We start from the raw sequence: 27596 nt of genomic DNA, 5'->3' as shown, positions 1-27596 counted from the left end.
CTAGAATCCAAAATTCCAGGAGCCAGTAACATTGGATTTTCTGGATGCTGAACTGGAGAATGACATCAAGGTTGAGGTAACGAAATTCTTTTCTTGTTCTTATTGTTCTAGACAGACACAACAATAGATTAATTTTTATACTCTGGTATTATCTTACATTTAATAAAGATATCACTAAGCTGAGAGTACCTCAGATCCTTTTTTTTATTTTACTGGTAATTTTATTCCTTTTCTTTTGAATGTGGGACAGCACAGTGGCTCAGAGTTTAATCCTATTGCTTTACCACTCTAAGGTCCCAGGTCCAAATTTCAGTCCTGATTTTTGTAAGCTTCTCATGGCTGTTACATTTGACCAGTGAATCCAGATTGTCTAAGTATGACTAAGTGTAGGTTTGTGTGTGTCTATGAAGTAATAATCGTAATCAAATTTGCATTGCTTGTTAATTTTTTCATTTTAAATAGATTCGACAAAAAATGATAGATGGAGAAAAGGGGAATATTACCATAAGTACACTTGTGAAGTCTCAAGATGAGGTAAAAGGCAAAAAATGAGAATTCTGTAAAGGCAAAAAATAATTATTGGGCAGAATCTATCTATCTATCTATCTATCTATCTATCTATCTATCTATCTATCTATCTATCTATCTATCTATCTATCTATCTATCTAATCACTTGATGTATAATTTATGTACTTAGTGTTTATGTTCATTTATAACTTTTATTTTTATGTTTTAATTTTTGTTTCCTTTTTGCATGCAGAATTCAATTGGTATTTTTCTTCTAATCATTTGTGGATTTGGTCCCATCCCAACTTTCCCTATGACTACCGCATTCCTGGTAGTCCTATGTGTGGGGTGAGCTAGCAAGACAAACTCAGACTGTTTGTGAACAGTTTATACCTTAGTAAATCTTTACTATCTCTCTTGATCAGTCTAAGAAAAACAAAGTGCTAAGGGGTGCTGTTTTATGTTGTTTTCCTTTTTCCCCCCCTTGTATCCAGAACTGTTCTTTTGTAATGCCCCCGGGACAGGCACCCCAGAGTATTAAAGTCAGATAAACGTCTTTATCGGAAGACCAGGCTTTGACCTTGACTGAATCATTTCAGCAGGGAACTAGAAAACAGATTTTGAATTCTTGTCTTTACAGTTTTTACACATGATGGCATTACTGCTTCTGTGTATTTGTCAAATCTGCAATTTTCTTCAGCACCCTTTATTTTGCTTTCCTGCCTTGTCACACTTTGAGAATCAGCAGGAAGCCAGAAGTCTGGATAGGATGCTAGCCACAAGACTGTAGGTCACCATTCATTGTACACAGTGATCTTATTGTGGCATTTCACTATCAAATGCAAGTGTTCCAAGTCATGATAATAGAATTTTCTAAATAAACATAAAGGTCTAATTACTCCAAAGCAGCTGCTATCACGATAATAAATATAATATGTAGTTATCTTATTTCATTTTATATAATGTGGAAATAGTGCTCAATGAGTCATGGCTTTCCAGTTTTTTTAAATGCTATTGAAAGTAGAAGATTCACTGTCTGTGCTTTTATTTTAATTTTAGGTCTCTGTGCAATTTCTTGGGTCTGCCAGTCTCATTTTGTGAGCTGTCTCTGTACCATCCTGGCAGGCCGATGCTCAATGCACTTGATTTTCTTCTCTTTAATTCATAATGCCCTACAGAACCCAATAGCAAAAAATCAACAGGATAAGGAATATTAAATGAAACCCCTTCATTATTTTACTAAGTTAATTTATAATGGAAAACAGAAACAAAATTTAAAGGAGACACACATTAACCATATTCCCATTTTATATTTGTAAATTAACAATTAAAAAAAGATAAAATCCTTATTTTTGCTTTACATAAGGAAAGATTAAACTAGAGCTTTTACATTGGAATACTGTCAGGAATTGAGTAGCTTAATGTGATACAAGTGCCTGCATGGCCTGTACGTAAAGATAAAGTCTCATTTCACATCTTGAAATCCATCCTAGAAAATGTCTAATATAATTTTATCATAAGCATAAATAATCTTTGGTTTGTATTACAAATTGCTTAAAACTGCACAAGTATAAATCTAAAAAATCTGCCTGATGTGTGCATTTACAGAGAAATCTTTACAACTGAGTAATATGTTGTTGTTTTGCATCCAAATATTATACACATATGCATATAAAACATGAACATGTCTTTTATAATATTGACAGCGGTATATTGATAAGGGAAACCGAACATATACCTGGGCTCCTGTGAATGGAACGGATTACAGGTAACATCCTTACATTCAACCTTTTAGAATGAGTGCATCTTGATAAGAACTCATCTGTATGCCTGTGTTTTGCAGTCCCTGCTCCTTGTTGCCTGCTGTGTCTGCTGTTTTCTATTACAGTTTTTCTTTTACTAATATAATATGTATAATGCCATAAAGGTTTCGAGTTGGTGGTACATCTGTCTGACTTACTACAGCCAGCAAAAATTAGAAGGGACGTGTATCAAGTAAAAAATTGTATGATAAGCCAAAAATGAATGAAATTTACAGATAACATTTAGACAGCACTGTAATGTACTATTAGTTGAGAAAGGCTAGATAATATGGTCACACTATAATAATCATACAACAAAGTTAAATTCTGTGGTACTAGTTATTTGCCCCAGAGGATTTTAATGTAGAGGATCTGATGTTGGCATCATGATATTCAGTCTGTGTCATTTTTGGACTTTTTACACTTGTTTTTCTTCTTGCTTATTATTTTTATTGTTACTTTGGCAGTGCTATTTTGTTTCTTGTTGTGGCACGGTCGGCACCATTTCTTGTTGATCTTTGCATGGTCACAACCGTGCTGTGTATGTTTTCTATGTCCTTTGAGGGTCAAGTGACATGTGAACTCATCCCACCAATATAAGATGGTGGCACACAGCTTCTGGTATCCAAGTATTCAGATTCACTTTTAAATCAAATTAAAACAATTAGTGCTAAATTGGGGAAATAAAGCAAGTTGGTGTAGGGAACTATTGCAAGGCTATTTTTGAATAGAATATTTACTTATCAGAAACATGATAACAGTTTACAGGCATATAAATAAATTAATCTGTTATGCTCAGAAAAGTAAAATTCACTAAAATATACTAAAGAGTCCAGAGTGTCATGGTGGCACAGTTGCTCCTGGGTTCAGATCTTAACCTTAGGTCAATTGGTAATGCTAAATTGGCCATGCTGTGTATGTGTCTCTGTGTGTGTGTGTGTTCATCCTGCAATTGTTTCTGCCTTATGCCCTATTCTTGCTGGGTTAGTCTCAAGCACCCCCCACAATCTTGCTCAGCATTAAGTGGGCTTAGAAATTGGTATGGTATAAAATCAAATTTCACATATAAAAGTTCACATAAACGTAATGTGTGAAAATGTAATTATTAATAATTTACTTAACCTTACAACACACTTTCTAAATGTCTGTACATTTCATAATAGAATTATAGTTCCAGTTAATATTCCAGTTCAACAGGTAGAATAAACTTTGGATTAAGATTTATAGTGTATGGGTTATCAAAAACCTTCTTAAAGAAACCTACTTCATCAATATTCAACACATGTTATATATGACCCTTGATGACTGTTAGTATTTTCAAAAACCACCTTTAAGGTATGTTTTTTATAGATTATATCTGTCTGTAGTTTAGCTTTATTACATTTACACCTGGAATTAAAATGCACCTCGAGGGTCAACTTGAATTTACCTGTACAAAGAATTTGACATTCCACTCTGCCAGGTATGACAGTCTTATGAAGGAGACGGTAGCTTGACACACACCACTGTTTGCAGCTGCGCTCACGTTATAATACTGCACAGGAGTCAGGGCTGGCCACCCATCCACAGCTTATCTGACTGCTGCCCTATGCTATTCTCCTGTCTTCTTCTGACTTGATTGTGAAACTTGGAGAGAACATGCATTTGCATTTCCTTTTTTTTTCAACTTTACTTAATTTATTTAAAGCATGTAACATTCCATACAATCAAGTCAAACTTAACAAAAGTAAATTCAATTCAACCCCCACCCATGAGAAAGAAAGAAAGGCCAACAGCCAGAGTAAAACTTTTGAGAGTAGTAAAGAGGGAAAGGAGTTCTACTCCCCAATATAAGTGCTTATTCTAAAATATTGATTAGATCCTGCCAGGTTTTTAAAAAGTCTTGAACAGATTCTCTAAGAGAGAATTCGATTTTTTTCCCATTTCAAATTGTATATAGCATCAGTTGTCCGCTGACTTAACAGAGGTGGGTTAGGATTCTTCCAGTTGAGCAAGATAAGTCTACGTGCCAATAGTAAAGTAAAGGCAATTACAGTTTGTTTGTCCTTCTCAACTTTAAGCCCATCTGGGAGTCCACCAAACACAGCTGTTAGTGGATAAGGAGTGACTGTGACACCATTTGCATTTAAACTCGTCTTAAGTGTGATAGCTCCCCGTTTCTGACCAACTCTAAATGTGATCTGTATGATCCATCATCAGTGCGTTTACACCCAGTTTTTTAATGTGGTCAAGTGCTCATCAAGATGCATGTTAATGCAGATATAAACGGATGTACTTTGCTTTAGCTACAAATTCTCGCCTGTATCTGTACTGCAGCTCTTGTGCACTATTGTCTGTTTTTTTAACTCAATGCTGATTTCAGTGCTATTGCTGCTGGTAGCTTTCTTAAATTGCTGCACTGCCTAAGAAAAGAAAAATTAATAAAGAGGGAAGACAATTTCAAGAGAGATGAAAGGTAGAATGATGTGCAGAGAGGTACCAGTATATCTTGTTCGTAAAGAAAACGTAGCAGTTGTTGTTTATTGACATATTATGAACTGCATTGGCTATATAAAGTGTTGTTATATTTGTCCATCAGTAAAACCGAGCTTGACACTTCAGGTATAGAAAAAACAAAATGTATATTATGATTAAGTCTTGATAGAGTAGACCAAAAATTCAATGTAGTCATGACAGTGGAAGTGGCTAGCAAAAAGCTCTTGTGTATATTTTGTATGACACACAATAAAACAAATTTGCTTAAATATTCTCCTTGTTTTTTTGCAAGCTATTTAATTATTCATTACGTTATTTCTTAGTTCATCTATTTTTATTTGCCAATCCCATTTACATTGGTTGGGGTGTAAAAAATCACAAGCTTTGCTAACACACATGATGCAGACATAATATTGCCACAGTGCAAATATAGTACAAATCACATATCCTAACAGCTCCTACAAAGCACAGTGAATGCTTGAGATGAATGTTCCAGTAGGGGTTTCATCATCTGCGTGCAGTTTGCATGTTCTCCCCGTGTCTGCGTGGGTTTCCTCCGGGTGTTCCGGTTTCCTCTCACAGTCCAAAGACATGCAGGTTAAGTGCATTGGCGATCCTAAATTGTCCCTAGTGTGTGCTTGGTGTGTGTGTGTGTGTGTGCCCTGCGGTGGGCTGGCGCCCTGCCTGGGGTTTTTTCATGCCTTGCATCCTGTGTTGGCTGGGATTGGCTCCAGCAGACCCCCGTGACCCTGTAGTTAGGATATAACGGGTCGGATAATGGATGAATGGATGGGTTTCATTATAGAGAAGTATGGTATGATAAGGCCCGTGGGATGTATGGAAGAATTGAAAACTTTACATTCATAAATGAAGAAATCAGACTATAAACTTTTACTTTTATCAGTCTTCTCCCTTTTCGTCTGTCATATTATCACTGTGAAGTGCAGTCCCTACAGAAAACACATCCTCTATTATCAAGCATCTTGGAAGAAACATCTTAAATTAAAAAAAATGTATTCTGCTAATTGACTGACAGAGGCCTGATTACACATGTGCTATAGTGAATAGGCACAAGGCTGCAGCATGACATAGCTTTTCTTTGTGTTTTTCCAAATTTGTAAATTAACACGCTTGACATCATGTTGTTATATAGTAATATGATGATGCCACACAGGTGCCACAATAGAAAGAAAGAAATCCTGAACAACACCATCATAAATTAGTCACGGTGTGATTTCAACAAACTACCACTGGCTTTAATTAAGTGAATTAAATGTAATAGGGCTCTAGAAAAATAGAAACCAATAGGAGGGCTGTTTTATTTGTACAGTCTCCTAAGAAGTAAGCAAATTACTTCTTTGAGTATGTTCTTCCTGCTTTGTAATAATTTAACCTTTGCAACGTCTGAAGCAGAGCTGACCCAAAGCTCCATCATCCAGGATTCAAATCTCAGGCCAAGATATTGCCATTGTGCGATTTACATATTCCGTCTGTTTAATTTATATGTGAACATTATTAATTTTTATTTTTGTTTGTGCGATTATGTTGTCTGTATTTATCATCATATTTTGTCATAATTTATTTGTTTTCACTGATGTCACCATTTTGTGTGTCTGTTCACTACGATGCAATGTGGTTGCTAGGCCATGTGATGGATGTGCAATGTGATCTGTGACTTCATGACTGCATTATATAAGGAAGCCAGTTACACTTACACTTATTTGAACATTCAGACCTGTCTTTTTGTAATGGCTTGGGAACTGAATAAAAAAATACCCAGGGTGATTATCTAGTTTTGTTTCTGATTTTGCGTTTTGACTCCTATGAATGCCATCTGTTTTTATCTTGAATTCTACTAAACATTTTGGGTATGGCGAAGAAACCTTCAAAATTTTGTTTTTGGGAAACAGACTCCCTGCCTAATCATTAACTATTATTTTCCAAATCTCTTTACAAAGGTTGCTAGTCTAAAAACAATACAACTGATCATATTTTGTGTAGCTTAATCTCTTCTCATATTTAGGGTGGAGATGCACATCTCTTCATGAAAAAGAGGTATACAATTAAGATGTAGGAACAGTCATCATAACCTGACCAAAATGTATAGCTTTCTGGCCATCATTGTCTTAATAGACAATGTATATATAGTGTTACCAAAACAAAAATATAACATAAGTGAAAAAATTGTAACAAAATATTCAGAATTTGAATGGTAGATCTTGAATATTGCAAAAGATGTTTTCATGGGAGCATGTATCTCAGTCCATAGCTCCCCTGTAGTTCACATCAACACTTTCAGTTTTCTTCCCACACTCCAAAAACATGAGTGTTAGGTTATCTGTCAATTCTAATTTGGCCCAGAGTGATTAAGTGTGAGTGTGTCTTGTGGTAGACTTGTGGTCTTGCATGTTGTTCATAATTTGTTACTGCCTTGAGCAAATACTGTGTATTGGTGAGTTAAAAAATGGACAGAACAAAGGTATGAAGTCTTGTCAATCCTTTAATGGGGAAGCAAGGTGTAGAAAATGGCTGGATTAGTGAATGGACCAATGGGTGAATGAAAGGTTTTATTTGATAGTTTAGCTGAAGGAAGGATGGTATGGTGGTTAGCACTGCTGCCTCAAGATTCAGTGTCCTAGGTTAAAATCCATGTCTAGCTATATTATGTCTGAAAGGGGTTTCTCCAAGATACTCTGGTTTTCCTCCCACTTCTCCAAAGATGTGCATACTAGCTTCAATGGTGACTCTAAACTAGTCTGAAGGACGTTGTCTACATGTTTTCCCAATGAGGAACTGGAACTGTCCAAGGTTGGTTCCCATTTGTGGGGATAGATTCTGGCTCCCTGCAGTCCTGAATTGGATTCAGCACAGCAGATTTGGGAATATATTTATGAAGCTTATTTTAAGATAAAAATAATGTTCAAAGCAATTAAATTTATTAGTGTGTACTGGACAGTATTATGCACAAGTCAAATTATCAAGAATTAATCATATGCAGTTCCTGTAGCTTGTGAGGTTTGCCACTACTTTGCATGCGCTATATAAATGTAATGAATTATTATTATTATTATGTTGTTTAATGCTATCTAGAAGACACAAAATAATTGTTCTAAATGTTCAAAGATATCTCCTCTTAGTTGCTTAGTGTTAGTTGGTTTTAGCACAGTCAAACATTAAGCTGTCTTTGCAAAGCTTCAGTAGCTATGGTAATGACCCTTTCCCATTTATCAATGTGCCTTCTGATTAATGGCGAATCGTCATCCTAACTTCAGCTTTTCTTTTGTATGCCCCTTACGATCAGCCCCTTCAGGTCACACCTCTTCTGATTATAAAAGAAATGTGCCAATGGAATGCTGTTAAATTAAATTCTGACATTGCTATATGAAAAGACTTCCTGGAGTGGATGAAGTTTCAGATTTTACATTGGCAGTATTTAGTTTTTTTTATGTGCTACTGGAATTTGCCAATCACAAAATATAGAAGCACAGATAAACTGAGGACAACTGAAAAGCTCTCAATCAAAATCCTTTTACTCCATCTTTTATCACTCCTGTCCTGTCATAATGCTATTACTGTGGTTTTACTAATCCTTTAATGTTCATTATATCCAGCCTAATCCTAAATGATTACGATTGTCCAATTATTTTGTGACAGCTGAAGTACAACTGTTGCACAGAAATGTTCTTATCATGAAGCAAGGAAAAGTTGAACTAAACTGCTTAAGCTTTAGCCTAATGTTTCCAATGTTTCCTAGAGATAACAATATAGTAAATCACTTTGGTACAGATCGCAGCGCCAAAAAAAACTCTCTGTAGTGAGGACTCCCCCATCTGCAATCCTCACAAACATCTGACTCTTGTGTTAGTGTTTCATTTTTGTCCCACTTGCATCTGCTTAATGAAAAGCACAAATCACTTTAGATTAACTAACCTTTTATTTTCCTTCATTTGTTTTGAACAAGGTCACATTAAGACACGTATGCATTTATCAAATGACTAAAGATCCCATACTTGTTGGCCCTTTTTATAAATATTTATCAAAGTCGCCCTGTCCCCCAAGCAAACTCCTATTACTGCCATCTGTTTTTTATCTTCATGAAAAACAAGAAACCTGGTATTCAGTGAAATTCATGGGAATTAACTTTTAAGCCAGCTGCTAAAAACATTTACATGAATCAAACTCTGCATTTGCAGCTGTGGGCTAACAGCAAGATGTAGGGCAACAGAAACATGTCAGTTGTATCATAAAATAAGTTCTCAAAAAAAAAAAAAGATTGTTGGTTCTAACAACCTACAGCTGTAAACTGTGGAGCAGAGTTAAATAAGGTGGACAAACTACTTGTCTCTCACTCCAGGAAACACAGTTTCAAGTTTAAAGTCTCAGAAGCCTGATGAAACTGCTCTATGTGCCACCTACTGGCTGATCCATGTGATGGAAACTGTAACCCTCAAATTCTGAGATTTGGCCTCTACAGTGGCAGTGCTGCTATCTCACTTTTCCAGTGACTCAGGCTCAATACTATTCTAGTCACTGTCTGTGTAGAGTCTGCATGTACCCCATGTGTACAGAGGTTTTCTGTGGATACTCTTTTGATACTTCACTAAAGTTCTGTAATGACACTTAAATGGCAAAGTGTGGGAAGTTGCCCCCGATTGACTGGCATCTTGTCAAGGTCTGATTGTTGCGTTGTTTCCAGTGTTCATCCTGTAGTGAAAAATTTTCCAAGATTTCACGATTGTGTTAAATTTCAAAAAATAAATTTCTTCATCTTGTTGTAATAACTAAAAGAAACTGTTTTTCATAAGAAGCTATATTTATTATTAATATTTTATTTGTCAAACTAAAAGATGACACTGTTGTGGTGCCACCTTTTGAAATGTTTTATTTAATTTCTGGAATCCTGTGCATTATTTCTCAGCAGATTTACCTGAAATGTTCAATGTGTTCAGATTCTGAACTTGACAGATAAAAAAAAAAACACAGAAATTGTGAGGTCCATGAGATGGAAAAGTTTCTTTTCAGGAGGAGCACAAGGAGTATGTTGGTAGCTGTCCAATACGTATAGGAGTAAATAAATATATAAACTAAAAATATGTTGGAGGACAATACTTTCATTTTTTTTATAATACGTTTCACCAAACACAACATACAGTAGATGTCATTATAATAGACTGAAACAGCCTTTCTTTTTAAATAGCAAACAGTATAATGAATGTGACAGCACATCTAATAGGAAAGAGGTCAATGGCAGTGTCAGAATTGAACTGGAAAGAGATGTGTTTTCATTCTGGATTTGAATGTTGGGACCAGAAGATCACTACTGAGAGATGTTTAGAAAGTATTTACGGTACATAGATTGAGACAGATTTCAAATAGACAGATGCTAGCTGAAAATGATAGTTTGGACTGCCTTATAAAGACAGACATTAATGTCAATGTCAGAATGTCAAGAATTGTTAGACTGTGGCTTCTGCTTTTTTTGAACTGAAGTAAGTCAATACAGAAAAGTGTATGAAGTTCTGCCTACTCAATTTTAAAAACACAAAAAACAAACTGCACCGACATCTTAAAAGAGTGAAAAGCCAGTGAGACGGTGTCACTATAGATGGGAAATCTAATCAGAAACAGATTGTGCTTGAGATAACAATCTAGTCATAACACAAGTAATGTATTTAAGTAATGAAAAAAAGGAAAAATATGGACTCTGAAAAATATAAAATCCTTGGAGCAGTCTGAAAAGAAAAGTTTGTAATGTATAGCAACCATACAAAGCAACAGCTATTTACTAAGTGAAACATCCATCTGCGAAGCTTACACGTGGCATGTAAGCTGCCACAGAATTGCCAGATCTCTGGCTTCTTATTTAAAACCATACAAGCTATTAGGAATTTTTCATCCTATTGAATTTCATGCCTTTTGTTAGTGGGATCTAAAAGGGCCAATTGTAAAGGGAGTAAAACAAAAACAAAAAAAACAAAAACAAATGAACAATAAAATATTCAAATAATAGAAAAACTCTTCTAAAGAGAAGAAAAAGAAAAATGTGATTAATTTCTTTCACATCACAGCTACACATTACGCTAAAGAGAATATTCAATGTATCAGAGATTATAAAGAAGATATGCCTGAAAGTATTTCAGAAAAAAAATTGTCCAAGACAAGGTAATAAGCCTTACTGAAGTAACAAAGATGAATAATACAGTCTAGGTATACTGCAGATAAGGCGCCTTTATGCTGTTATCAGACATTAAGAGTAACTGTTTTTTTCTTTCATACATGTTTAGTGTACATCATCAAGATCAAAAAGCGTATTAAAATGTAAATTATTATTGATACAAAGTGAGTAAAGCGACTAAAGCAGTCCAAACAGAATATAAATACTTTATGTGGCTTGTAAAGTTCATAAATATACTGTAACAAAAATGTCAGAGTTTACTTTCTTTTATACAGTATAACATCCTTTACATTGAGCAATAGTATAGTGAGGAAGTTAGATCAAACCTTTCCAGTAACTCTGGGTTATCAAAACCAGGAAACCTATAAATCTATACATTTCAGTATTAATTATTAAAAAGTCATACAGTGAAGGAAAAAATGGTAACAGAAATAGTACAGAAAGTACTACATAATTTAAAAACTCTCTATTGGATACATACTGTATTTATCTCTTTTATTTTATGTTTTATTTAATGCAGAAACATGTTTGAGGTTTTTGTTTAAAATTCAGGACACCATGTTGTATGGGACTTTTTTTCTTCTGTACACATTAATCATTCGACTTTTTGAGCTATGGACTTCAAACTTGCTAGTTAAAGTCGACAGTAGGTACCTAACATTTTCAAAATCATTTTATTTAGTCATTTAGCTCTCAAGTACAGTAAATCTAAGGGTTATAGCCCCATTGGGATTTAAAACCTTGCTTGTACTGTATTTGCAGCTAAGTGATGTCCATTATCTCAGTGTGTATTTAGCCTCAGTCTCTGTGATACAAACAAGCCTTAAGAGTCAAGCAGAAGAAATGTCGGTCAAGCAAAAGGCAAAACACAGAGAATCAAATTTCCAAGTTTGGAAACCAAAAGCCAAAGTCTAAACAAAGCAGGCAACTAAACTCTAAATCAATTTCTTTTTCCTAATAAGCATTTGTTTGAATAGTAGTATTTTTCTTTTGATTTTTAATACTAGCTATGTTACCAGGCCTTATCCAGGAAAGTGAATGGACCTCAACAATAATTGTAATTAGTTGGTTAATCGGATGTATGAGAAGTATTATGTGACTAAATACTTTTCTGTATATAATATTTGTATATTTTATAATTTGTTTTTTTTTACGTGAGCCTAATATTAGTTCATTGGAGCTGCTCTCAGCCCACAGTGCCTGGCAAGTACTTGCTAAATGTGTCTTCTTTGAGTTTCACCAAAGTTTGCCCCTTTCACCTCATTTGTGCAGACTGTCTTCATTTACATGGCATACCCTATTTCTCTGTGTGATTGCTGTCAGCAAGTGTGGCGAAAAAGGGGTGAATTGCATTACATTGTCCCACTAGTTACAGCATTATTAGCAACAATATCAACAAATAAAAAAACAACACAGCTAATTTTCATTTTTCTAAATCACCAAATTTTGATCAAATCCATCGAAGTGTTTTTACAATTTTGGGGTATTTAGTTTTCCTACTGTAGGGTGTTTTTACCCCTAAATATTGATATATCAGAATGTCCTTTCTTAGTGGGTACCTGCTCTAGTTGTAACATTCTGCCAAATTTAAACTTTTTAGCCAAACCAGAGATAATGTTTTTGTTGAGAAGTGAGTCAGTCAGTCAGTTAGTCAACTTTGCAACATATATATAGATTTGGACATCACATTGACGGCACCACTGTCTAACCATGTAGCAGTGGCAACTGACCTTAGAAAAGAAAAAACACAAAATTCAAGTTTGATATCACCAAAATAATGTTAAATTAAAAAAACTATAATGTATTTGGACAAAAACACAATTCAGAATAAAACAGACATTGTCCTATTGAATTCCTAACAGTAGACTGGATGAAATGTGCTAATTAATAATCAACTAAGAAACATTCAATAAAGTATGCTATTGTAAGCGAAAAACATGATGTAGAAGACATGCTAGTATTTTCAGAGAAAGATGCATCTCAGACAATAAAGAGAACTTGTTAAGTGACCACAGATTTAAGCAGTGGAAAGCCACAAGAGAGGAATGGGCAATGGAACACATTATGGAAATCCGCTAACAAGAAATAATCACCATCTTCCAATGTTTTTTTTTCCCCAAAAACCTAATATTTAAGTATTTTAGAACTCTGTGGTAGCTACTGTTACAATGGATGCCTCCTTCACAACGGCCTATGTGTAACAGATGTATCACAGCAGTCAATAAAGTAGCACATGAGTTTCACTAAGGGCTTTTCAACCCTTCTCACAAAATATCTGTGAGGCTGATACCCTTTTTATCATTAAATTCATCATAAGCACAATATTGCAATTAATGACATACTTGGTTAATTATGATAACTTGGTTTTAGTCTTAGTCTGAGAAGGACATATGGCATAGCCGCTTATGCATAAGCCCTGTCATTTATCCATACATACAACTGCAGTGTCGTATTCAGGATCAGTGGGGTTTCTGCATTAAAGGCAAGTGGATGACAGCATCATCAGAAAGGTGTACAAAATAAGTAATAAATAAGTAATAGGCTTTCTTCAGTAATTTAATTTATTATTAAAATGTTTACAGCAATATTCAAGTTTGTCTTCTTAAGTCATTTTCTTCCAATTTTCCATCATATGCTCAATGCAATTTCATATACAAGAAAATATTGGAGTTTTTGTAGTATGTGATGTTTTCTCTGCACTGGGATCTTTAAACCAGTTTCTAACAGATGTGGCTACCTCACTGGGTATCACAAAGATCTGATGGCACCAGCATTTGACTGAGTTTTTTTGGTGATCCAAATGATATGTAAACTCATTAAGTCTTTAGAAGAAAAGTGAAAGATATTGATAGTTATGTAAGTTAATGATAACATTAGGGAAATCTGCAAACAAAAAAAGTAAAATTCTGGTATGACCCCATCAGAAGAGCCAAATACCCAGAATGCCACTGTTCAAGATCACATGGGCTGGAGCTCATCTGGTGGCACTGGGCACTAGGCAGGATCAAGCCCTGGACAGGGCATGAATATTTAGCAAGGCACACTCTTAATTTATATTAAAATGACTCACTATAACACTCACATTTCGCACTCAAATTATTTTGAATTTTCAATTTGCGTAACACCAAGTAAAAGCTGCTTGGTTCTGTTCTAGTTTAATAAATTGTTATTAATTAGCATACTCATCATTGCTCTTCTGTCACTCGTCAACAGAAGAGTATTTGACTGTAAGGTACATTAGACATTATAATTATGTGGCCTGGTTCTCTACTCTGCCCCAAGGTTATGCATATTTGTTTTTCCCCAGTGGTGCAGGCAATACTGTTTAAATACACGATTTGGAGTAGAGAGAGGAATACATGGAATGAGACAGGTAGAAGGTGCATAAGCAAAGAATGGCGGGTTATAAACTGAAACAGTGATTTAATCTTTTTATGAAGATTTCTGCTTTGACTGCATGACTTGTTTATTTACTCTTGTAGTTTGTGTGAAGGAGTGTTTTCTGTCTTTGATTTTGTGACTACATTCCCTTAGTTTCCACCGGTGTCTTATTTTTCCGAAAGAATTCTGCATGATCAACATTATTGATACCTTTGAAAGGTTTGAAGTCAGGTCTTCATGCAACCCTTGTCCTCTCAAGGGTAGTGCAGTTTGATTGCCTTAGCCTGTCACAGTTGGATATGACCTTCTACACCAGAATGTACTTGGTGAGTTCTCTGCACAGTTTCTAGAGCTTTTATTCATTTGTTGTAATATGAAGACCTGAACTTTGTGCAGTTCACCAGATGCAGTCTCACAAGTGCATTATGGAACCTGAGTAAAACACCTTTTTTAGTAAATGTTATTCTACAGTTTAAAAAAAGAACTTATCATTATATCTGCCTTTTTGACTGATTCTGCACATTGACTGGATGATGATAATAATAAATCCCTAAATCATCTTCAGCAGTTTCTCCCTGTAGGTCAGCATCACATGTCTTGACTTTACAGTTAAATGTTATTCCTGCTTGCATGTAGCATTTTGTACTTGTCTACAGACGATACTTAGAAGTGAAGCAATATAAATATGTTGAGAAGATATATCGGTATATAGGCATACAGGAACTTGTTCATATACAATGTTTTCCCATATTAGTACATCCCTTAACTCTTAAAGGGAAATTATCACCTTGAAAAATGGTGGACACCATTAGAGTTTTTTCTTCCAACAAATAGACATAACCAATACAAATGATTTATTTAGCTAAGAGAGTCTTTATTTTTTGTTTAGGAAGAGAAATATGGCTGGTTGATGAAGCAGATAAATAATTACACTGTCATGAGGTAAAAGGTTGCAATGGATTAAAAGACTGATCTTAACCTACAAAGAAAATGAATTGTAACTGGCGCAAGAGTTAAAACAGTAATACATATGAAACTGCTCCTCAACATGAGTTCACTTCTGTTTATTTTAAAAAAGCAAATTCACCTCAATTTGTTTGTCAAACAACTAGTTTGACTAGTTGGACTACCAAGTTTCCTTCCTAGGTTCTACTGCTGTGTTTTAAGAAAATGTGTCTATGGGTAGATATATAAAAAGCCAAGTGGCCTTCAAGAAATATCAGTGTTGGCAAAATTGTCATGTACAACAGTCCCCAACTATGTTCCCAGTGTATACCTTAAACATCTTATTTGTTTAGTGATTTTTCTTAAGTCCCCTGTAGTACTTTATAAAACTACCAAGCAGTTTCCTGTATAACCCAGGCCCTCTGATAGCTCAGTGCAGCTATGGTGTTCAGTGCATGCAAAGACAGTCTTCGTTGCTTCCAGCAAACCCAAACCAGGAGGTTTGTGTTATTCCCAAGTTTACAAAAATATATTCCATACAGCTCTTATTATCTTTCTTTTTGAGCCACCCTGTAAGCCAGTCACACTGTAGCATGAGTGACAATGTCTTAGAGAACTGCATTTTCCTTTTGATAATGAGGCACAGCTTCTCTCAATTATTCTTTAAAATGCCACACATGTTTGTAAAAGCACTCTAGACTTTCTTAGCACAGTACCATATAATGAGCAGCTTTTACATTCAAACCAAGATGTATTCAAAGGTTTTAACATTCACAATATAAAGGAAAATGATATTTGCCTAAAGTTCGAACACATTGTAAGAAAGAAAAGCAATGAGTTAGTTAACATAGTTGATTGAACTATTTATTTATGCTATGATAATACGCTACATTTTCCTGAGTAAATACAATGTGCATGTTTTAACAGTCAGTGCACGTTTAACTATTGCACATTGCTCATCATTCCTTCTATCTATTTTCATTTCAAATTCTCTGTTGAAGACTACAGACTTATTGAATTGAATGTTTAAATAACATGATGTGAAATATTATTCCAGTTTCATCTTTTCAGAGCTCAACAAGACAGTCATGACAGATGGCTCTATTTAGAACAATAAATCCTATGCAATATGTAGACATTTGTACCATTTCTCTAATGTCATACTTTTGTGTTAACAACACTGTGGCATTAAAAGTATTCAGTCTGTAAATGGTAGTAACACTGACAAAATGTAGGAAACACTGACATGTCATTCTGTGCTGCATCATCTCTTTCACGTTTGTTAATGGGGCTCTTTTGATCTTTATATTTGTTGCACCTTGATGGCATTTAGATACTGACTTTTTGATCTATTATAAGTGATATTTAATTTTCAAGGTCTGGTTCTGTATCAGTTGTTCTTGTTCTCTTCTTCTCAAGTGTAACAGATGTAAACTAAAAAAAAACTTAATGCAGTTAAGCTTTCAATTGAAAGAATAAGAATATATAAAATAAACATTGATTCATTGATAAAGTCAGTAGTTATGTGTATTAATTCAGTAAACAGACCTGAATTATGAGTAATTTAGACTTTAAATTCATCCATCCATCCATCCATTATCCAACCTGCTATATCCTAACTACAGGGTCACGGGGGTCTGCTGGAGCCAATCCCAGCCAACACAGGGCGCAAGCCAGGAAACAAACCCCAGGCAGGGCACCAGCTCACTGCAGGACTTTAAATTTGTATTGGTAATCACTAAAGGCCATAAAAGTATTTTACAGAATTACATTTTTAGGGAAGACCCTAGTTGGAATTAAGCAAGTTAGAAAATGACGTGACCTTTTTAGGGTACATGGTATGCAAGTAAAACCAAAATCGTAGAAGATATCCCTTCTCTAAATGCATAGTGTGCTTTCTGAAAAGTACAGAAAGTATTCCAAAAGGACTGGGTGTTTTCCAAAAGAGAAGTGGTGTCTTTAAATTCAAAGGTGTGTCTTTCATTCTGAGAGATTGTTTTTAAGAATATATCTCTGCACTATTTAGACAGGAATATTATGTTCAGAGGGTGACATGGTTGTTGCAGCCTTAAACTGCTAAATTCATAGGTTTGAATCCTGACTGGCCTTGTCACTGGCTGTGTGGAACTTAAATGTTCTCCTTGTTGAGCTATGCCACTTTGGCCTCTTTGTGTCCACCCCATTTAGACAAAGCTATATTGTTAATTCTTTCATAGTGTCAGAAAGATTGAAATGGTCTGAGTTTAAAAGCATGCTTTCTTGTTTATGGATTCAATGTATGCCTGGATGTGTTAAGGTGTGATATAATTTTATCTTCTTTTACTAGAAACAATTCATTCAGAAATTAGAAGAAATATGGTATACAGTACATATACTGTACATATTGATTAGAAGTAAGTGGAATGGGCAAAAATCCATATTACGAAATAATTAAAAACTCGAAACAGTTTTGGTACATCCTGGTATAATGTATTTGTGTATACTTTTCAGACTTTTTTAATAAACAACATTTATAACAATTATTAATTGTGCCAAAGTGTGCTTTCTATCTCTTGAAACACTTTTTTAGCACTGCTACTCGTTGGAATTCAATACCAGGCAGTCAGGTTTTTGAAACAAAAAATGCACAGCTTCATTTTCACTCACTCATTCACTCACCCCGCCACCAAGCAAACACAGCACAAGACACTGCATTTTCCTCTCTCCTCTTTCAAATTGCATTGACTCACCAATCAGGTTGAAGGGCGCAACACTGTTAGCAAAATTCTTAATGGGGTTAGGCTATGTTATTACAGGCATTTCACATACAAGTGCATACACTACACTAATACATTAACATAAAATAAAAGTCAACAGATTTATATATTTTGTATGACAGAACATTTTTTTTGCTTTAAGGAATACTCCATCCAAAGTGATACATTTTTATATATCACTTTCCCGTGTAGTTTGTGATGGTGGGTGAGGAAATTTTTGATTTCAAATTTTTGTGGTAGAAGAACATGAAGAAGATTCTGATTGAATGGGACCTAATAGTGACAATGTAAAATGATGTTAAAAATGTCCATGAAAAAAAGAAAAAAAATTGGTTATTTGTGTTGCATAATTCAAATGTCAGTTATCTAGTCCTATGCTCAAAACATGCAAAATCAGTAGATTATGTAACACAGGTAACCTGAAATTTTTTTTCCACATTATTTGATGTTGTCAAGCATTGATTACTAAAGAGTGGTATTCTATCAGAAACGATATTATGTCCTTTCTCCACGAAAACCTGAGACTAAAACTTTTTCTTAGCCACCACCACAAACTACATTTGTTAAGTAGTATATAAAAAAACATTTTTGGTTGAAGTATTCATTTAAATGTGTTCATAAGCTCAGATAATTTAGCATATCGGTAAAATCCTTTCTTTGGATTTCATACTGCAATATCCAGTTGATAGGATGAACCTGTTTATCTCCTACTCCTAATTCTGATATCTGATAATACCATGTAGAGAAAAGCCAAGCAAAATGACACCTTTTATTGGCTAACTAGAAAGATTACAATATGCAAAAGCTTTCGAGGCAACTCAGGCCCCTTCTTCAGGCAAGATGTAATACAGAAACTCATGATAATACCATGTAAGCCAAGGATCCCACGTTGTTTTACACTGCAGTAATAGAATATATTAAGCAAGCCGAATGTGAATGTGTACAGTCAGCATGCTTTTTATTCCATATTACTCAAAGGAAGTGGTGCAAAGGAAATATATTTTTGTCAGGAGAATAACAAAGCAGATGGAGAAAATGAGCATCTAGGAGGAGTGGACATTTATTTCAGTCATTCTAAAAAGAGTGAGCAATTTGTGGTTTCTTAAAGGCCAAGTCAGGAAAAATAATCATTAAAAAACAAAAGTCTCAAATTTATCATCTCTTGTTATTTAAGAGATACTAATATATTAGACAGCTTTCTTCCGCAGTTATTTATGCATTGTTGGTGCTTCATTGTTGACATTTTCATTCGAAATGTTGTTTCCACATACGAGATCTTGTAAACACTTTAATGTGAAGGCTACTTGTTTGCCTTAATTTAATTTATTAAGCAGCTAGCACCCTGCCACAGTTTTTTCCTGATTTCAGTGATTACATCAGTGATTACATTTGGAACCTGAATGTGCTCTTCATTTCCTGAGCTTGACCTGTACTAGTGCCGTTTTCCTTACTGCATTTGAACAAGCCTCTCTCTGCAGGATGTGACATTTGACATCGATGCTGTCACCACCTTGTGATTTCCTGCTACTCCGGGAACTGCATTGGGTGTTTGTGGAGGTGGTGAGGAATGGGAGAACATAATTTGCTTTTATTAATACCAGAAAGATTAGGGAGGTTTGATTAAGTACAATTACAACATATACATGAGCATTATAATATTATATCAGTTGCTGCTATATTCTAATAAGTCTTCCAGTGCATGATATGCATGATATGGCACAGGGGCACTGCAGGTTGTGTTTCCACCTCACAATGTTAAAACCCCAGTGTAATTCCTAGAAGGAATGTTTTCTGTGGAGGAAATGCATGTTGACATGTTAGATTGAAATTGTGTGCACGTGTGTGTCAGTATGCATGCAATGGACTTTTGGCCTTCTCCTGCCTAAACTATTGTTGGTCATAAATCTTTATCTCCCTTCCTATTACCCTAAACAGAAAATTGTTAGGTTGAAAAGGGGCAGATGGGTTAATATTATTCTATTGATTTATGGATTCTGCATTTGGCCTAGTGTATTCCACTAAATTTGTAACTGTTATTTAACATTAAATTAGTAGAAGCTTACATTGCATTATTTAGTATCACATTGTACTACATCAATGTAATTTCATTCTGTTGTGATTCTGTTATTTTATTTTCTTTCAAAGAAGAAATCAGATGGCAGTGATGAAATTGGTGATCCAAGTACATTAACATTGTAAAATGTGTGAAATTACAGCCATGTCCCATTATTTATTGCAAGATAAAAAATTATAGATAACAAGCAACTTATCTATGTTTCAGCCTGGCTCTGGTATTACCTTCATACAGTATGTACTACATTAAGGCCAAAATTGAGGATACCATCACACAGGCAAAATGTAAGTACTACAGCTCTTGCAGAGTACATTTTATGTGTTTGTTTTAGTCATGAAGGATCAGACAGGCTGGCAACTTTACAAATGGGACACTGTTGATTTAAAAAAAAAATAAAACCAACAAAGTCACAAAAAGCTGCGGTCTCCTGTTTTCCCAGTGTGACTGCAGTTGAAACAATGATTCGTAAGTATAAAAGCATGCAAGGTTTAAAAGTCATGTATTGCCATGATTCATCCTTCCACAAATCCCCCCACCCTCCCCTTCCCACTTGCAATGCAGCTTTTGAATCATTGTTTTCTTAAATCTGTTCTTACTGAAGGTTCATAAATGTTCAATCAAACAATTATTAAAACAGTTCATTCAACGAGGTGCTTTCAAACGTGAAAGTCTCCCAACTGTTTGTTTATACTTCATTACGATACATAAAAGTAATTTAAACTGTTCTTGGCTTTGTCCCAATGCGATGATACCTCTTTAGACATGTCTGCACTGCTTTAGGAAGACTGGTTTTGGCAATGAGTGTCTTTCTTTGACAATGGGAACTATTGAACAAAGCCAGTGTTGAGCAAGCAATAATTGCTTTTTAAACTATTGATATCTAGTCATTGCTGGAGGGAAAAGTAAATGTAGCGCATTGCGTTTCCTTAAAACATTAATACATTCAGTGCTTTTGAGTCGTCAATCTATCACTAGGGCTCTGGCATACCATAAAATAGTCATTCCCATTGGGGGAAACATCAATAGGCCGCAGTTAGACTTTCTAAGCCACCTCTTAAAAAAAATCGTTGTGGACTTTCTAGGGGTGTGTTGTTAGTTTATTTTTTTCATGCTGTAATGCTACTCCTGGCTATTGTCTTATTTTACTTACATGACAAAGTAAAACTATGTTCCTTATATGAAATATGGGGGCATTCATAATATCTCTTAATTCATCACTTTTTGAAAGTGCTAAACTTTCAATCACGTGAGAATAGAATAGAATCACTTTTATTCGCCAGAACTTAATGTACCGGAATTTGACTTGGAAGATTTGTAACGGCTTATAACATAACATATGAATAACATATATAACATAAACATAACATAAATAGCATTACTGTATATAACTAAAAAGGCCACTATAACTTAAGAAGCCACTATTTGTTAACCCTAGTTCTTTCAGGTAATGCCAATAATATTTCAGTAGCTTAGCCATCTTTTGTTTTTGAGTTTAAAAGAATGTGAATTCCTTTCGTAACTCAATAAATGTTCATATTTTGTAAGCAAATCCTTTAAAATCAAGACTGCTGCATACCTTTCTGCAAAACATGTTCATATCTGCATATTGTTTAGAGGAAATGACACATGCAGTAGAATAATAAATACGTAAGTAAGAATTTACTTATGGACAAGAGAACCCCTGGCTTACTTAATTAAACAAACATGGTCCATATTAGTTCGGTTTTGATTTTTTTGCCCACACTACATTGTCCTAGATGTCTGGTATTACATTTCACTTATGTATTTTTGCTTTTCTTTGAGAGCATAGGTGTGTTTCTTCCTGATCTCTCATGTAGAACAAGTTTGTTCACTCTCTTTAGACAGTTATCTTGACATTGATTAGGGCTTTTAGATTTGAGTTTAACTTTTCACTTGGGATCACATAGGTCAGAAGACCCATACATTAAATGTTTTAGTGAATATCCCTAGTCTGTAGGTAATCAATTACACTGTAGAGTGATTAACTTGAAATTCCTTTAAAATTGCCTTGTAATTCTTCCCATACACATCAGAACAACTATTTTTCTTTTGTGAGTTTGCCTGGAAGCTCTGTTGATTGTAGTGAGATGTGATGCCATTCAGCTGTTTGGATAAGACCACATATGTCATTTTTATCTTAAATGATTTTTCATTGCTTCTGGTTTTCACATTATAATCAGGTTAGAGAAAGATAAAGAATCTATGTGAGTTTACTTGTATTTATTGGTTTCTTTTTTTTACTGCAAGCATCAGTTCCTCTAAACTATACAGTAACCTGTTCCTTTTAGAGCAAGGACTGGTTTTGATTAAAGAACAATAAACAAAAATATAATATTAACAGAAAATTACAACAAGTCTCACAGACTGTAAATAATTAATTCCATTCACTTTTAAAAATAATGGTTCTAAAATGGTGCTTTACTGGGTTGCGGGGTTTCTTGTAGAAACACTGCCTGACAAAGAACTGCTTCATTCTGGTAAGGGCCTTTCGCATATGAAATTGGTCCTTTAGATTTTGAAAAGGTTCCTAATATGTGGACAAAACAGAAACCTTTTAATGTGTAGTAGGTTACCTAGCAGGACACCAACAGATCAAGAAAACCTGAACTCTCCCTGTGTTATTGTACACTGTAAAAGACCTTGTAAAATCATGAACACACATATCTGTTATCATCTATTCATGCTTATTGATGGAGCTTGCTATGGATCTTAATAAATAAATGTTATTTCTGGAACATTCATGTGGCTCATTCCTTTGGGAACTAATAATGGTTTCCCATGGCATCGACCTGAAGAACCACTTTCATGCTACCATTTTTAACCGTAATAGTACACAGACAAAAACACCGCACCACAGCTCATCATCCATGGCAGCTCCCTACTTTGCTTACAAATAGTACTGGCTCTGCAGAAACTGATTTTCTCTTTACCGTAATGAATTATGTTCACATCATGACAGACAGTTATTACAGAAATAACTGAAAAAATGTTTTTCCATCTGTTTAAATAGGTTTATTTAATACAGATCATTAACTTGCTAGTTTACTTTTGAGCAATTGCCAATTTTGATTTTCAGCATTTGCCATGAACAAGAAAGAGGGAGAGTCATGTTCCATTTTTGACATATCCAGTTTTCAATGATCTCAGGGATGTCCTCCGAGTTTCTGGTTTCTGTAGGAAAAGAGATATTTGAAAAGTGGTGCCGACAATGTGTCCTCAGTCTTCTTGCTAAGCCTAAACAACATAAAGCCTATGGATCAGATTACAATATTTTTATTCAAGGCAAGCTCATTGAATAAAATATTGTCAGCTCTAGCCCCTGTTGTTTTTACCCTCTTTTTCTGTTTTTCTGTTTCCCTGCTTACTCTCTCTTCTGGATTCTCACAGCCAAAAAGGCCAAACCAAAGGGCAAGTATTTACTTGTTAGTCATTTTCCTCCTGGAGTATTTCCATCTTTTGTTCTAGTGTCTTTTTGCTATGAAACTGTCCTTTTGATCTCATTGATGTTAATCTTCCTGCTATAATCCAGGCATTGTCATTTGTTACTATTTTTACGACTATAAAGTACATGTACAGTAGGTAATCTTTAGATATTACATAAATCATCAAGTCTTGTTTATAATATCCTGCATAATGTAGCATCATGCTCATCGTATGGACATGTGTGTTGCTAACAGAAATATTCTAGTCTGAAAACAGTTATGAATATCATTTTCAGGCTTTTCTCAAAGATATGAAAGCATTACTTTAATTTGGCTTTGCAACTATATATATATATATATATATATATATATATATATATATATATATATATATATATAGTATGTAGTATGTATATATATATATATATATATATATATATATATATATATATATATATATATATATATATATATATATATATATATATATATATATATAATATATGACATACTTTTTGGTTCTGATCATGATAACAACAACAGTGAGGCTGGTTTGTATCCAGATGTTTATTCTGTGCTGCAAAATTGAGTATGTGCCCACTGGCAAAATGGTGTTCTAGTAAATCTTACTCATTTGTGTAACATTTCAAAATTAAATTGGTTTATACATTGTATAAATTATAATAGCTACAATCAATAAACATCAGTTCCACTAAGAAATGCCATATCATATCAAAATAAAACTAAATTTCAGCTATTTTAATGCTAAAAAAATCTGCATATTAAGTTATAAGGTAATATTTCTCAAAAAAAACCTCTACATAAGGTCACTTATAGCCAAACATATTATTTATTTTTTTGTAAATTGTTGTTTCCATGTGAAAATAAAATAATAAATTGCCTTTTTTAACAGTTTCTGAAACTCTAAAATATGACAATTTTGATGAATATGGACACACTTTCATCGCTCCTAGGTAAGTAAATTGAAATGATTGGTGTGATGTACGCCTTTGTGAGTTTGGACATTTTGGTTCTGCTTTTCTGTTCACATCTCAAAGTCATTTGTTCCATTATGGTAAGCTCTGCTCTGAGTGAGTGCATGTGTGTGTCCTGTCCAGTGTGGGATCCTGCCTTATGCTTAATGTTATGAGGAAACCTTCTACACACCATGAACTAAATATTGAAGAGTGGTTTCAGTAAATGGATGGATACATATTCCTTTAAAAATAAGGAACCTACAATTTGAAAAATATTAAAAGGCAGTCAGAGGTATTTTATGTATACACTTACCAAATGAAATAATTGATATTTTAAGAAATCTAGAAGCTTGCTAATTTTCATGTAAACGAACATCATGTAAATATAAGCAGTTCTCCTGTTTAATTTTGTTTAAAATTTTGCCATTTCTCTTGTGCACTAACTTAGATATTAGATATCAAGATGTAGGTTTCCACCAGCAATGTATTCTTGCTGGGAAATCTGGTATCCATTGTGCCTGGTTTCTCTCTCTGTTAAACATTTTTTGCTTCTTTTAAAGTGTCACTCCAGATTTTCTGAGTTGATAAATTGTTACAGTAAAATCCCCAGCACATGTCTTACATACAAGTACATTATTTCAGATTGATTCCAGTCGCTTTTGGATCTTTGACTTAGGCTCACAGATAAAGGTTGATAATAGAGTAAAAAGAATAGATGTGGAGTTAAACAGTTAATAGGAAATCTAACAAAGGTAATCATTTGCACTTATTTTGTGTCTTAATAAAATGCTAAATTGAGTTAATAGTAGTTCATGAAAGCATTTAATATCTGGCAGAATGTTTCTTGTCACAGTGTAAAGCAACATGCTGTCATTTTTTATTCTTAGAGTAGGGACATGCTATATGAGTATGTACATAAAGTGGAATTTTGCAATGTCTGATGGGAATGAATGAGATGGTTATTCCATTGTGCATAAATCAGTAAAATTACAGATTTGAATACAGTATACTATATGCAAATTTGAAACTTTTTTTTTTTGGTTTGACTAATTTACACATTTTTCAGTTAATCACTCAAAAGTTTAATTTCATTTTACATTTGGAACTCTGTGAACAAATCAGCAACTGCAAGTTTTTTTTATTTATTTTTTAATATGGCACTCCTCATGGAGTTCTTGTTGTACAGCAAATATGTCAGTCAAGCTTAAAATTAGTAAATTTTACAGCAAGTGATTCATTGTTCTTCAGACATCCAAATTTAACTATATATTATTATATATGGTACCTTTCAAAGAGAACAACATAACTAAACATTTTTCAAAAATCAAGACTACAAAGTAGGCAGTATGGCTACACAGAATCCCAATTCAGCCTGCTTGTATGAATGTGTGGATTCTCCTCATATCTATGGGCTGCTGTTGAAAATCATTGGATTAGATATATTAGTTCATTAATAATTGGCTTTGTGTTTGTTAAAGACAATTATTACTGTTATTTTTTATTTTTGTTTTTTTTCCGGAAAGGCTATCACTATACTTTTCTTTGCTTTTCATTGCTTGGAGAGAGATTGTAGCCATTAAACTTAAACCAACATGACAGAACACAACTTTAAGAAACAGTGAAATAAAGTTAATTGGTAACAGAAATTGGATAACTGAGTACATGTACACACAAAAGACAGACAGCCAATAACAAAACACGACACAGAATAAGTTGTTCTTAGATCATTTATTGATTTATGGTTTTCCCTGAAAAATTACTAGTTTTGTTTTGCATTTGATTTCATACAATTTAACTTGGCTCAGTATGATCTTACAATTCTGCTGTTTTTTACATCTAAATATTCTGTGACATCATATATACATTAAACTATTTTAATTTAATATATGACTTTGACGGAGAACAAAGAGGTTATACTATACTGTGAGAAAGAATTTAAATCTTAATTCAAACAGTTCATAACATAAAACTTTACCCAACACAATTATTACTGATCTTGGTTACAGAGAAACTACTCAACTTGGCGAAAGAACAAATAATACTTTGGCTGCCTGTTTACTAGCTATTTGCTGTAGATTTCTAACTTATTTTGAAAGATATAAAGCAGATAACTATATCCCAGAATTTAGGGCAACATGTAACATTCTGGGAGTGAATGTTGTCCTTAATCCATGTTTAAGAGAAAACTTGTGTGGTGTGATCTAGTGCAGGGGCAGTTAACCTTTTACTTGGTGGACCATGCTGGGAATTTAGTACCATTTAACACCATTTTTCGGCTGAAATTGTTAAATACGGGACTGTTAGGTTAAAACAAAAGAAGATATCTCTGTATCAACCACCAGACAATATCACATGGTTAGGGTGTTTTTACATCTATTGTTTTAATCAATTTATTTTTTTATTTGATGAACAATGGCATGATTTGATATGGAATCAAAATTAGAAAGCCTAAAATTTACAAATTTGTAATTTACAAAAAATATGCAGATCTTGAAATCCATGTGTGGCCAAGAGGGAAGATTTCTCCCCAGAGTAGTAACAAATGGAGGAAGGAGAGGATGTTACTGACTTTGGGGGACTACCTGATGTGTCTTATCTTGTGTACATATTAAATGTATTTACTTTTTTATGTCCATTAACTGACAAATAAACACTGCCTAAGACTAATATTAAAAAAATTTACCAAAACTTAACTTTTTGGAACTTTGTTTATACATGTATCAGTGCAAGCTCCCAACCTCCTCCTCCTCCTCCTTTAAAGCACACTTTTCTGAATCAGTGAATGAAGAGTACAATAGCTAATTAATAACACTTACGGAACAGTATTTCAGTAAGTCAAATTAACTTAAATTCAGTAAGTCAAATTAACTTAAACTTCAAGTTGTCACAAATTCCACATGCTTTAATTTTCCACATTTTTTTCCTCCTTTTTTAAGTTTTGTTGCAACTTTAAGGCTAACTTTGTGAATAAAAAATATTATTAAATCCTGGCAATTTAATATTATGATTATTTCAAAATGTGCATAAAACTGCCTTCTTTCTGTTGTTTTTAGCAGCCTC

General features: G+C 34.1%; 1 protein-coding gene across 1 annotated transcript in view; it reads left to right on the top strand.

Moving 5' to 3' along the window:
* LOC114661741 (voltage-dependent calcium channel subunit alpha-2/delta-1) overlaps window positions 1–27596 on the top strand; it is a 754616-nt gene that overhangs the window by 659390 nt on the left and 67630 nt on the right. The window contains 5 exon segments of the mRNA XM_051920004.1: window positions 5–76; window positions 463–534; window positions 2215–2276; window positions 20324–20400; window positions 24473–24533. Of these exon segments, the coding sequence (XP_051775964.1) occupies window positions 5–76; window positions 463–534; window positions 2215–2276; window positions 20324–20400; window positions 24473–24533 (344 nt within the window).

The sequence above is a fragment of the Erpetoichthys calabaricus genome, chromosome 1, assembly GCF_900747795.2.
Source record: "Erpetoichthys calabaricus chromosome 1, fErpCal1.3, whole genome shotgun sequence".
Classification (NCBI taxonomy): domain Eukaryota; kingdom Metazoa; phylum Chordata; class Cladistia; order Polypteriformes; family Polypteridae; genus Erpetoichthys; species Erpetoichthys calabaricus.
The sequence above is the reverse complement of the archived record's forward strand: the minus strand, read 5'-3'. Positions and strand labels throughout refer to the sequence as shown.